General features: G+C 47.7%; 1 protein-coding gene across 1 annotated transcript; it reads left to right on the top strand.

Moving 5' to 3' along the window:
- Positions 1 to 283: 283 nt before the first annotated feature.
- Positions 284 to 13,395, top strand: LOC138773036 (protein kinase C delta type-like). Its single transcript, XM_069953939.1, has 8 exons — positions 284 to 674; positions 10,956 to 11,227; positions 11,528 to 11,619; positions 11,737 to 11,799; positions 11,899 to 12,037; positions 12,197 to 12,340; positions 12,448 to 12,573; positions 12,837 to 13,395. The coding sequence occupies exons 1-8, from the start codon at positions 341 to 343 to the stop codon at positions 12,960 to 12,962; spliced, it is 1,296 nt and encodes a 431-aa protein (XP_069810040.1). The 5' UTR covers positions 284 to 340; the 3' UTR covers positions 12,963 to 13,395.
- The last annotated feature ends 467 nt before the right edge of the window (positions 13,396 to 13,862 follow it).

A 13,862-nucleotide genomic window follows, 5' to 3' on the forward strand; every position in this document is an offset into this window, starting at 1 on the left:
TTACTGTGTCCTGTAACCAGATATGGGGCAGGTTGTTATGGGGCGTATGGTAGAGTATAGTGCGGGTAGAGTTCCTCCAGTATCAACTCTAGTAACAACTGGAGCTTATAACCAAGCAGAGAGATATACAAGAAGTGGGATGGTGGCTAACACATGTCCAATACAACTCATATCCATATAAACATGCTGATAGATAGGTATATAGAGAATATGGATAAACGTGATTGGTCGGTTACTGGTCACATGACCCCTGCCACGGCAACCGTGACATCACAGGTGTATGTATACATGATTTGAACCTCGAACTGGCAGTTGGTGTTGACAAGCGACGGTGAAGGAGATGTCTGCCAACCCCAAACCGAGTGCGACGATGGAGAAGAATGGAGACGGAGGACGAAGGAGGAAGAGAGAGAGGAGCGGAGAGGAGGCCATCTTGGTCCCATCGAATGAAGAAAAGAAGACATCTAGGAAGAACAGCCAAGAGAGGAAGAGGCGCAGGGTGACTTCCAGATCGGCTGAGAAGATGTCTTCCAATCTGAAGATGGACCAAGTGGATGAAGAACGGAGAAAGTGTTTAAAGAAGAGACAACACAACGGGAACTCTTCAGAAGAACAGAAGACGGAGGTCAAAAGGGCTAAGCAAGAGCCGAAGACAGAAGACCCCAGAGACTCAGGTAGATACACAAAGGGGGGATTTATCAGGCTGCATTACAGTAAGATTGTGCTGAGTTGCCCATAGCAACCAATCACAGCTCAGGTTTCATATATAACCAGCTCTGGTAAAATGAAAGCTGAGCTGTGATTGGTTGCTATGGGCAACACAGGACAATATGGAGCGGTCACATATGGCGGCTTTCATTGTGTTTTGTACATGTAATAATATTGTATAATTTTGCAGCGTCATCTTGGGGCACATATAATGTTACTGTTTGGGGGGGACAATAATAAAGCTATTTTAGTCCTTTTTTGTATGTTGTGGCTACAATGTATAATGTGCAGTATAATATATAATGATATCATATATATAAGGACACGGCCCTATGGGATCTTGTGTATTGTAGCAGAAGGTGTATTGGCTAATAGTAATATCTAATATATCATAAAATGTACTAAAAAACCTCTCCAATGGGAAACATAATGGGGGACGCCATTGGTTTATGGGTGTCAGGATTACAGAGGTCGCCGTGCCGTGTAAATAACAGGATCACTTTATGGATAAGGAGGAATATTACATTGCCAAATTTTGGTTTTACCTTTTTTGCCCCAAATTTATTAATGTTAGAAAATAACCCTCTCTTCTTTACTCATAGACACCGATCCCAGCTCAGACGCCATTTCTCACATTGCTCTGGTAACATGACAGCTGAGCTGGGATCGGCTCCTATGAGAAAATTACTCAGTTATTGATAATTTGGACCAAAAACCTTTTTTAAAAACAAAGAAATAGATTTCCATCTCCATGTTGTGACATCAAGTCCTTTTTTTTATTCTCCATTAATGGACCTTTGTGACGGATCGGTTCTTGTGGGATGAAATGTAGTTGGTATTGGAGCATTTTGGGGAACATCAGACTTTTTGGTCACTTTTTACTCCATAGTTGTGAGGAGGGAAGGTGAACAAAAACAGCAGTTCTGTCCCTGGGTGTTTATATGGCGGTCACCGTGCAGGATATAGAAGGGGAGATTTATTACAGACACAGTGACAACGATTATATCTAATTTCTGATTGGTTATATTATTGGATATTTTAAAAAACAGATGTGCGTTGATCCTTTTTTTTTTTTTTTTAATAATGAAAGTCAATGGAAAAACGGATCAAAGCGGATGCACACAAATGCATCCGATTGTTGCAAAAACGGATGAAACAAACAAACAAACAAAAAATAATTGAAAAAATGCAGTGTGAACCCAGCCTTACATAAAAATAAGGTGAAGGCCTTTACTTATTTTTCTTCATCTCCTTTTGGGTCATAAACATGTCATTTCTTTTAGAGGTGGGTTGACTTTACCATAAGCCTAGGGCTGTTCACCAAACCCTGTTCCCTATGCCCCCCCCAGACTGGTCACGCTGTACCCCACTAGTCCTTCCCTCTCCCCAGACTGCTAACCTTGTACTCCTCTGCCCTCCTCCCTACCAAAATTGGTCACTCGGTACCCCCCTAGAACCCTCCCTCCGACTGGTCACCCTGTAACCCCATGCCCCCCTCCCCACCCTAGCCTGATCACCCTGTATCCCCCTGCCCCCCTCTCCACCCTAGTCATGTCACCCTGTACCCCCCTGCCCCCCTCTCCACCCTAGTCATGTCACTCTGTACCCCCCTGCCCCCTCTCCACCCTAGTCATGTCACCCTGTACCCCCCTGCCCCCCTCTCCACCCTAGCCTGGCCACCATGTATCCTCCTGCCCCCCTCTCCACCCTAGCCATGTCACCCTGTACCCCCCTGCCCCCCTCTCCACCCTAGTCATGTCACCCTGTACCCCCCTGCCCCCTCTCCACCCTAGTCATGTCACCCTGTACCCCCCTGCCCCCCTCTCCACCCTAGCCTGGCCACCATGTATCCTCCTGCCCCCCTCTCCACCCTAGCCATGTCACCCTGTACCCCCCTGCCCCCCTCTCCACCCTAGTCATGTCACCCTGTACCCCCCTGCCCCCCTCTCCACCCTAGTCATGTCACTCTGTACCCCCCTGCCCCCCTCCCCACCCTAGCCTGGCCACCATGTATCCTCCTGCCCCCCTCTCCACCCTAGCTATGTCACCCTGTACCCCCTGCCCCCTCTCCACCCTAGTCATGTCACCCTGTACCCCCCTGCCCCCCTCTCCACCCTAGTCATGTCATACTTTACCCCCCTACCCCCTTCTCCACCCTAGCCTCTCCACCATGTATCTTCCTGTCCCCCTCTCCACCCTAGCCATGTCACCCTGTACCCCCCTGCTCCCCTCTCCACCCTAGTCATGTCACCCTGTACCCCCCTGCCCCCCTCTCCACCCTAGTCATGTCACCCTGTACCCCCCTCCCCACCCTACCCTGGCCACCATGTATCCTCCTGCCCCCCTCTCCACCCTAGCCATGTCACCCTGTACCCCCCTCTCCACCCTAGTCATGTCACCCTGTACCCCCCTGCCCCCCTCCCCACCCTAGCCTGGCCACCATGTATCCTCCTGCCCCCCTCTCCACCCTAGCCATGTCACCCTGTACCCCCCTGCCCCCTCTCCACCCTAGTCATGTCACCCTGTACCCCCCTGCCCCCCCTCTCCACCCTAGTCATGTCACCCTGTACCCCCCTGCCCCCCTCTCCCTCCTAGTCATGTCACCCTGTACCCCCCTGCCCCCCTCCCCACCCTAGCCATGTCACCCTGTATCCCCCTACTTCTACAGCACCCTGCAGCAGTACTAATGTATTACAATGTATGATGGTCTTTGGGTCTTTTTTATACCAGTATGTAGCAGGTGTACTAACATGGAAGACCAAAGGGGTTTAGTAGGCCCCTGGTTGCCATATCAACCACTTGGCACCCACTATTGTATTGCAGGATTTACAATCAAGCAACAGAAGGGGCTTCCTCCCTGTCTAAAGGCTTAGATGCTTCTGTATTGTAGTTTCCTATAACTGTAAGTATTGGGGGAAGGCAATGGGGTGACATAGGGTGTTTGTCCTTTTTGGGACAACTTAATAATCTATATGACTTTCTGACACCAATTGAATTGAATTGTATGCTAAATGGGGATTTTGTCCATAAGGCCAAGTATAGAGGATCATGTGACCATGCCCCTCCCTTAGTGTCCTCCATAGGCAAATACAGGCACAATGCAGGACATAGGGGGGGGGGGGGGACATGGTCACATGATCCTCCATACTCGGCCTTCTCATGTATACAATCACCAGTCAGCATACATGGTAACTGCAGAGCTCTCTCACTTCTAACATTAATTTTTATATTATCCCTGCTTCTGAGCTTCAGTCACAACAGTCCTACCAATGATATGTGCTTATCTGTAGTAATTGTTCTCATTCTTTGTTTTTTCCCAAGTACCTAGTGGAGGATAGGGACCACCATCGTGGTTGGGGCCACCCTATTAAGGAGGTGGGTCACCCCAAAGGGCAGGGGAGGTTACCTAGTTAGAGCCTAGTGTGCACTTTTCCTTTCCCCGTCCATACTGACTCCGCTACTATTGTGCAGCACTGCTGATGTGTGTGTTCTGGTGTCATTGGTTTTCATGCTCATTTAGTGACAATACCAATAAAGCATAACAATAAATGTTACATATTATTAGACATCATTTCAGTCCACACTGTGTTTTTACTTCCAGATGGAGCAGCATAAACAGAGATAGTCTATAAGAATCCTGGTGTCTTCAAACATACAGGGCACAATGCACAGGTCATATGTGTCTGAGTGTAACATTAATATCAGCAGTGTGGCGGTGTGGGCACACTTTGCTGAGCTTGGCATTCATGTGTAGTGCCCGGTGCTGACACCTGTAATGTAAGGTCAGGGGGGTGCACATGACTGTAGGGTGAATGGTCGCTATATATGTTACCACCGCCCTGTTACTGACCAAGTCCATTATATCTAGACCAGTGTTACCAGTAGCCAAGAGATAAACAATACCGCAACACCAGGACCTCATATTACCACTACCTGGTGGCAGCATACAATCATTACTGACCGAATACTCATACACCAAGACCAACATGGCCTATAATACCAGCCTGCAGGGGGCAAATAATACCCCATACTGGTACTTAATAAAGACTATTGTACACAGAGCACCATTACCCCCATACACTGTCCACACAGCGGTAGATACCGATCCTAGGAAGGTTCTGCAGACCATATGACAGGTTACAGTTTACAGTACAAGTAACAGGTAAGAATCTGTGGAGAGATATATAGCAGGAGCCGTCACTGCTCTCACACACCAATGGGAACCCTATTACCCCATCCAGTGTATATATATATATATATATATATATATATATATATATATATCCTATCTATATCCCATCCAGTATATACATATATATCCTATCTATATCCCATCCATTATATATTTATATATATCCTATCTATATCCCATCCAGTATATCTATCTATCTATCTATCTATCTATCTATCTATCTATCTATCTATCCTATCTATATCCCATCCAGTATAGCGGCATATACATGGCTCCTTCCTGAGGAAACAGAAACCAATCTCCATAATATATATACACATTTCCCTCTGTTAGAGGATCAGCTGCTGTGATGGTTTCTCTCAGTATATCCCTGGCCTCAGATGACAGGGCATGCTGGTACCTGTAGTTCCACAGCACTTTCTGGTAGATATTGTCACAGTACCTATACTGGGCTAGAGCCGGTGTAGCAGGCCAGTTTAACCCCTATCCAGATTATACCGGGTATAAAATGGCCTAGGCCAGAGTATACCCCGGGGTATAAAATAGCTTAGGCCAGAGTATACCGCAGGGAATAAATTAGCCTAGGCCAAACTATACCCCTCCAGGCCAGAATATACCCCGGGGTATAAAATAGCATAGGCCAGAATATACCACGGTGTATAAAATAGCCTTGGCCAGAGTATACCCTGGGGTATAAAAAAGCCTAGGCCAGAGTATACCCTGGGGTATAAAAAAGCCTAGGCCAGAGTATACCCTGGGGTATAAAAAAGCCTAGGCCAGAGTATACCCCGGGGTATAAAATAGCCTAGGCCAGAGTATACCCCGGGGTATAAAATAGCTTAGGCCAAACTCTACCCGGTGTGTAAAATAGCCTAGACCAAACTATACCCTGGGGTGTAACATAGCATAGACCAGAGTATACCCATCCAGGCCAGAATATCTTCATCTAATGTCGAACCAGGCCACAGTATACCCCTAGGGATAAACCCTACACCTGGGGGTGTAAAACAGCCTAGGCCATGCTATATCTCTGCGGGCCATAATGTTATTACTTCACTGGTTTTCTCACCCCTGGCCCAGGTAACAGTATAACCCAGGGCATATATTTTCATACCCAGGGTGTAATATAGCCTAGGCCATACTATAAACCTGGGGACAGTCTAGCCCAGGCCACAATATACAGCTGCTTCCTCTTGTTAAGTTTTTTATGGGCTGTGCAAAATTTTACGGTTGTTGCGCAAAAATCATTATTTCGCAAGTGCCTTGATACATCTTGCAAAATTTATTGCACTATTTATGCGTTTTTTGCAGTCCGTTTTTTTTTCATCCTTTTTTGCAACAAAAAAAAAATGGATTGAAATACGGATCAAAATGCATTTTTTTAGTGTACACAAACATATTTTTTGTTATGGAATGGAAAAACTGATCAAAATGGAGGCACACAAACACTTCTTTTTTTCTTATTCATTTTGCAAAAAACTAATGGGGAAAAAAAATGGACTGCAATAACATAGTGTGAACCCAGTCTAAAACAGCTTGGCTACAAAGATACGTAGGATTTTGCGCAAAGAAATGAAAAATTGCACTTGACAAATGTAATGAAAACTAGCTAATAGAACAACAACCCCCCCCCCCCCCCTTGCATACATTGTAAAAAGGTGCAGGCAATGAAAACTGATGTAAAATAGCGCAAAACCCTAAATTAGTCCGCAGCTCTCTGGTCAAAGAAATGACATGTCAGGACAATGACAGGAGGAAGCGGACGCATTCACTCCTTCACTCACCGTAAGACACTGAGCACGGCGGGTTTCTGCGGCGGAGCGCTCGGCTGCGGAATTCTGACGTTCTTGCTCAGTGTGAATGGGGCCTATGGGGGAGGCAACCAATCAGATCCCACCTTTCATTCCTCACAGACTCTTTGGAAAATGAAAGGTGAATTGGTTGCCGGGGGCAACTGAGCCAGTTTCACTTACCACCATGGGGGAGATTTATCAAACATGGTGTAAAGTGAAACTGGCTCAGTCGCCCCTAGCAACCAATCAGATTCCATCTTTCATTTTCCAAAGAGTCTGTAAGGAATGAAAAGTGGAATCTGATTGGTTGCTAGGGGCAACTGAGACAGTTTCACTTTACACCATGTTTGATAAATCTCCTCCTAATGTAATTAGATTTTTAAGATTTACAGCAGTCAGCTTCTCACTTATCTCAGCAGACAAATCCGAATCCCCAATAAAATGTAAAAAAAAATTAAGTATTTCTTGTGTATATCACTGCTACTGATTTCATGGGGGGCATAAAATGGCCTGAGGGGGTATGAATTGGCCTAGGCCGAAATATACCCCGGGGTGTAATCTAGCCTAGGCCATTTTAACCCCGGGTATAGTCTGGGCTGGGGGTATACTCTGGCCTGTTACATCGGTGCAGTAAGAGCAGCGGCAGCACAGAACACCTACTAGATACTTCTCAGGCCTCACTGGCTGCTGGGAGACAGAGACATTATGGGGGAGGGAAGAGGAGACAGAGAAGACATCATCCTCTCAGGTCACCAGGGTAGTGACTAAATCCCATACCGCAAAAGGACCTCGCTGGGGGCGGGCACACAGCTCCCAGGCAAGCCCCGCCCCGGACGGATTTCATTGGCTGCTCTACTCTGGGCTTTCTAGTAGTCAAAATCAGACCCTGCCTGACCCCCTACCCTAATCCGAGCGTTTAGTATTAGGGTTAGGGTTGGGGGTCGGATTAGGGTTACTACAAACATTTAACTATCCCCTTCCCACACAACAACCCTAACCCTAACCCTCGGAGTTGGTGCTAATCAGGAGGGTTTGGATTAGGGTTGGGGCTGTGGGGAGGGTTAGACATGAGAAATCCGTGGGACGTAACCTTAATCCGACCCCCAACCCTAACCCTAATACTAAACGCTCGGATTAGGGTTGGGGGTCCGGCAGGGGCTGATTTTGACTGCTAGGAAGCCCAGAGTGGAGCAGCCAATGAAATACGTCCGGGGCGGGGCTTGCCTGGGAGCTGTGTGCCCGCCCCAAGCGATGTCCCTTTGCGGTATGGGATTTAGTCACTACCAGGTCACCAGTCCTCTGCTCAGCCTCACTCACTTCTCCTCACAGGATTCTGGAGCAGCAGGCCCCTCTGACAACCACAGACACTTCTGATTGGCTCAGGAGGCTGTGATTGACTGTTAGTTTTTCTCACTACATAAATCCTTTAGCTAATGATGAGGGGGGGGACTAGTATCTCTATACTGATTGGCCAGCACAGCCCCTTACTGTCCCAGGGGGCTGCAGCAGATATCCTACATGTGACTATACCCTGAACCCCTTAAAGGGAAACAACCAGTTTAGTTAACCCTAGGAGACATGTATAAGCAATCAGATATATCATAGCTCCCAACCGTCCCGGATTCCGCGGGACAGTCCCGTTTTCGGGGTGCTGTCTTGCGGTCCCGGAACGGCACCCAGTGTCCCGCATTATATGTGGCCCCACCGAAAAAAGCAATAAACCAGTAACTCACCTGTCCGCTGGTCCCAGCAGCTCCTCTCCCGGCAGAGCGCGCACTCCCGTCATCCTCCGGGGCGGGCAGCTGGGTATACAGACACTGACTGTGCCAGAAGTGACCTGCAGCCTCTATCATGAATTATTTCCGGCACAGTCAGTGTCTGTATACCCCGCTGCCCGCCCTGGAGGATGACGGGAGTGCGCGATGAGGAGCTGCAGGGATCGGCGGACAGGTGAGTTACTGGTTTATTGTTTTTCTGGTCGGGCCATACAAATGGGAGGATTGACTACTATGTGAGGAGCTATATGGGCTGATTGGCTACTATATGGGGGATTGGCTACTTCGTGGGGCACTATATGGGGGATTGGATACTATGTGAGGCATATATGGGGGGATTGGCTACTTATCGGGCACTATTCAGTCAGCAGCATGTGGTGACTGTAGGGGAGTGGCTATGGAGGGTTGCTATGGTGGCGTGGCTATGGAGGGTCACTATGGGGGCGTGGCTATGGAGGGCCGCTATGGGGGCGTGGTTATGGGGACCGCGGCACACATGTCCCTCTTTGCTCTTTGCAAAAGTTGGGAGGTATGGATATATAATGCTGCGTTTACACAGACAGATTTATCTGACAGATTTTGGAAGCCAAAGCCAGGAATGAATTTGAAAAGAGGATAGATCCCAGTCTTTCCTTTATGACCTGATCCCTGTTTATATTCTGTTCCTGGTTTGGGCTTTAAAGATCTGTCAGATAAATCTGTCTGTGTAAACGCACCATAACACTGCCTTATTACATTCCACTCATCATTGAGATTGGCTGATTGCCCGAGGCAGACTATTAGCAGATCACTGATCAGACAGCATGTAGGTAAGGAGGAGAACTCCGGCTACCACAGAGATCAATCACTCCACTAGTCAAAGTGCTGGGGCGCAGTTCGATCAGTTACAGGTGACAATCTGGTAACTGAAACACTTAAAGGAATAGTGCAGAGAAAAATCAATGTTTTCAAATCAACTGGTGCCAGAGAAGTAAATGACTTTTATTTGAAACTCTTAAAGGGAACCCAATTGAACTGGTTTGGTTACCTGCATCACTGTATAAAGCTGCTGTGCAGCCTACGGCCCGTACCAGCCACGGCTGCCGCAGCAGCTTTATGCAGGAAAAAATTACATTTTAATGCCCCGGCACATGGCAGGTAGAGACTGCAGGTAGTCATCTGGGTGGCATCCTGTCCGTGTCTAGTCACCGCTCTCTACCTGGTGAAGATTATTGACAGGCAGAGAGGCCCATTAGTGGTCTCTCTGCTTGTCAATTATCCTCGCTGAGCATGCACGGCCAGTACATGCCCCGAGCTGCACAGCAGCTTTACACAATGATGCAGGCAACCAAATCAGCTCAATTGGGCTGATTGGTTCCCTTTAAAGAGGATGCAACACCAGGTACATCCTCTTTAATCTGACCCACGGATCGAACGGCGCCGTCACGGGGAAGCTGATGCCGCAGTTTGTTTTTGGAACCACGGCACGGTTCCCGTGTACGGCGCCGTTCTATCCACAGGTCCTGGGCCAGTACTGAAGCAAAGGAGGCGGGCTGGCCCGCCCCCAGTGGGAGGGAATTCCCTCCCCTCTATGGCTCCATTGATTCTAAAGGAGCCAGTCATAGAGGGGAGGAAGCTGGCCCGCCTCCTGTGCTTCAGCCCCAGCCCGGTACCCGTGGATAGGACAGTGCCGTACACGGGAACAGGGCCGCGGTTCCAAAAACAGACTGCGGCACCAGCTTCTCCGTGACGGCGCCGTTCGATCCGTGGGTCAGATTAAGGAGGATGTACCTGATGGTACATCCTCTTTAAGCCTATTAGTACTTATCAGCTGCTGTATGTCCCGCAGGAAGTGGTGCATACCTTTCAGTCTGGCACGGTGCTCTGTACTGCCACCTCTGTTAGTGTCAGGAACTGTCAAGAGCAGAAGAATTCGCTGCTGTTCTAGATGGTCCCTGACACAAACAGAGTTGGCAGCACAGAACACCATGTCTGACAGGAAAAAATACACCACTTCCTGCAGGACATACAGCAGCTAAGAAATACTAGGAGAATTAGAATTTTTAATGACGTAATTTATTAATCTACCTAACTTTATATCACCAGTTGACTAGAAAACTAGGTTTTCCCTCTACCAGGAATTGCTATAGGTCACAGCATTCAAGGGGTTAAAGGCAGATCTCAGCATGATCGCTGATGTCAGTCAGTAACAGCGAATGTCGGCTGCATGTAGCACCATCACCAAATACACAGCAAACCTACCCCAATAAAGCCCACACAGCTGTGCTGTACATGTATGGCACATGTCTCCGAGGGGTTATGGAAGTCCCATTATATCTGCTGCCCTCACTGTGGGCTTTATAATATAGCATAAGACAGGCCGATGTCTGTGGTCTATAATGCAGACACAAGCTAATCCTGTCAGATCACCATGGTAAGCTTCTATGTAGTCAGTGTGAACAGGGGGCAGTACATGGTAAATGTTTTTATCATTTCTCTCCCTGATAGGAGACATTGGTGTCCGGCCGACCTGCTCCAGCATCTCCAGTAACATCAGAGAGAGATTGGTTTACCATCACTTGCTGGGGGCAGGAGGTTTCGGGATCGTCGTGCTGGCCGAGGACTCTGCTAACCATCAGAAGTACGCAGTGAAGATCATCCGCAAGTCATTCCTGAACACCGAAGGCGAGGCAGCGAATGTGATGGTGGAGCGCACAGTGTTACGGCTTGCATCTGGGAGCCCCTTCCTCGTCCCCGCATACTTTGGATTCCAGACAAAGGTCAGAAGCGGCTTCTTTATTTTTATCACACGTCCTTATAGCCAAGAGTTACAGCTGCAGGGGCTGCTGGGAAATGTTTCCTGGGTACAGACTACCAGGGGATGTACCAACAAGGGTAGTGGGGGAAAGCCTAGCTAGGGTCTTATGTAACCCATACACCATTCCTGTATATAATACTTGTTATATAGAATGTAAACAAGTACATGGTCATGTTATGGTTATGTGTGATGTAAACCTGGGTCCATGGTGATCTATAATGTATAGTAAATGTGTGGAAGCCTTGTCTCCTCTGTGTTACAGATGAACATCATATTCGGACTGGAGTATGTGAGCTGCGGGGACTTCTGGAACTTCATACTGAGGAAGGGGCCGCTTGAGATCGACAGCGCCAGGTAAAGTATAAACCTGAGCTCCATTATATTAGATACATAAGACTAGTGACTAGTATGTGTAAGAGTCTCCTGTGTTATCCTCCATATGTTACACTCATTCCTTCTCTTTTGTGGTAGATTCTATGCAGCTGAACTTGTGTGTGGCATCCAGTTCCTCCACCTGAAGGGCATCATCCACAGGTAATGACAGGTTTCCTGCATTCTCCAGAGTGTCATTCCTAATAAATGATTGTATGATGGATACTGACTTTTATCCAATGATTCTTCTCTTCCTTTTAGAGATCTCAAACCAGACAACATCTTGGTGGCTGCTACCGGACATGTTAAGATCGCCGACTTCGGTCTCGCCCTCCTGAACATCTTTGGAGACCGAGCAGCCACCGGATATGCCGGGACCGTAGGATACGTGGCTCCTGAGGTGAGTAGATGAGACGTCTACTACTGTGTGACTGATCTATAATGGTTCTGGACCAGTCTGACATCTTCTCAAATTCTCGTATGTTCTGCTGTGTGTATAGGACATTACATTACTATTTAGACTTTACCCCCTTAGTAACTGTTCTCTTTTTTATGGCAGATACTAGCTGGCAAGGAGTATGGCGCCGGAGTGGACTGGTATTCGTTTGGAGTCATCATAAACGAAATGGTCACCGGAGAGAGTGAATTCCATCCCACTCTCTTCAAATCCAGCCACTCCGGCGTGAAGAACATCATCATGCAGGTCAGTATGTTACTGAGTGATACAATACAATAGTCCTGTAGAAGTCTTTGCCAGTAATCACATTATATCCGTTGTATCCTATATTTACATCATATTTCTCTTTTCAGCTCCTCCGTAAAGATCCTGCACAGCGCTTAGGAGTCAAGGAGAACATCAGAGGGCATTTCTTCTTCCGGCATATCCAGTGGGACTCTGTGGAAGCCCTTCGGATGCCACCACCTCACATTCCGGAAGTAAGTAAATGTACAGAAATGTTACCCAGTTGTGGATGTTCTTTTTATGTGGCCGTTCATGCACCGTGACACACATGTATGCCTACACTACAGCACACACCAACCACACACTATTATGTTTTCTGCCTCCTGGTGCAGTAATAACAAAAGAAGCCATACTCACCACCCACAATCCCCAGCCACCAACTCTTGGACCCAATTTTACTGTAATATTCTGAAAATTTATCATCATCACATAATAATCTTCTGTTGTTCTCTTCTAGCCAACTGAGCCTGATCCAACCGCCGAAGGATTCACCCTGGAAGGAATGGAAGCAGACGAGGCCAGCGAGTCACCAATTCCCGAAAACCTACAGGCCATCCTTGGAGGGTTTTCCTTCGTCACCTAGAAAACCTCCAAGAAGACACTAGCGCAGTTACCATCAGAGCAGCTGTCCTTCTGAGTCCCTGGAAGAAGATCAAGAACATCTCGAGGAAGACCTGGCAAGATGGAGGAGCCAGCGGACACGGCGGAGGTAAGAAGAAGTGCGATAACACCTGCACTTCACTACGGACATAGGCATTTGTGACCGGTGCATTTCCTCTCGCTCACAGCAGCAGCTTCTGGTGCTGTCCTGGGCTGAGAGAAAATGTCTAAATGCCTATGTCCTTTTTTTTCCCTATACCGGTAAGTGGAATTCCTCATTTCCATGACAGAAATGACATGGAATATGAGGAATATGATATCAATTGGCCAGATAGTATCCCCTTAAAGGGAACCTGTTATTTAGGTTATGCTGCCCTCATCGTACGCTGAGATGTAGTGTAGATGAGGAGAACTTATACCCGAAAGCTGTCAGCACACAGCCTAAGAAGTGTCACCACCTCTGCTGCCCCTACTCATGATGTACAAAATGATCTCTATGACTGTGCATAGGGAGAGATCTCTATGACTGTGCATAGGGAGAGATCTCTATGACTGTGCATAGGGAGAGATCTGTATATCACCTGTGAGTGAGTGGGGGCAGCGGCAGCAGTGACTCCTCCCTGGCTGCATGCTGTCTGCCGCCGGGTGCAGGTTCTCCTAACCTACAGTACATCCCAGCGTAATGGACAGATACCAGGAAACAACATGTCTGGCCCTATGTTATGTTACCACCCTTACCAAGGACAGCGTAACCAATCTGACAGGTTTCCTTTAAGGATTTTAGGATGCAGTAAATTGGATATTCCTCATGTTCATGACAGCAATGACCTGGGCTATGAGGAATAAGGTGTGAGTTGGCCGGCTATTAAGGGGCGGTAAGGAG

This window comes from Dendropsophus ebraccatus, chromosome 1, assembly GCF_027789765.1.
Source record: "Dendropsophus ebraccatus isolate aDenEbr1 chromosome 1, aDenEbr1.pat, whole genome shotgun sequence".
Classification (NCBI taxonomy): Eukaryota; Metazoa; Chordata; class Amphibia; order Anura; family Hylidae; genus Dendropsophus; species Dendropsophus ebraccatus.

Coding starts and splice junctions, on each gene's coding strand:
- LOC138773036 (XM_069953939.1), top strand. CDS start 341: ATGTCTGCCAACCCCAAACCGAGTGCGACGATGGAGAAGAATGGAGAC. Junction 11,228..11,527: donor ACTTTGGATTCCAGACAAAG/GTCAGAAGCGGC, acceptor TCTGTGTTACAG/ATGAACATCATATTCGGACT. Junction 11,620..11,736: donor CTTGAGATCGACAGCGCCAG/GTAAAGTATAAA, acceptor CTTTTGTGGTAG/ATTCTATGCAGCTGAACTTG.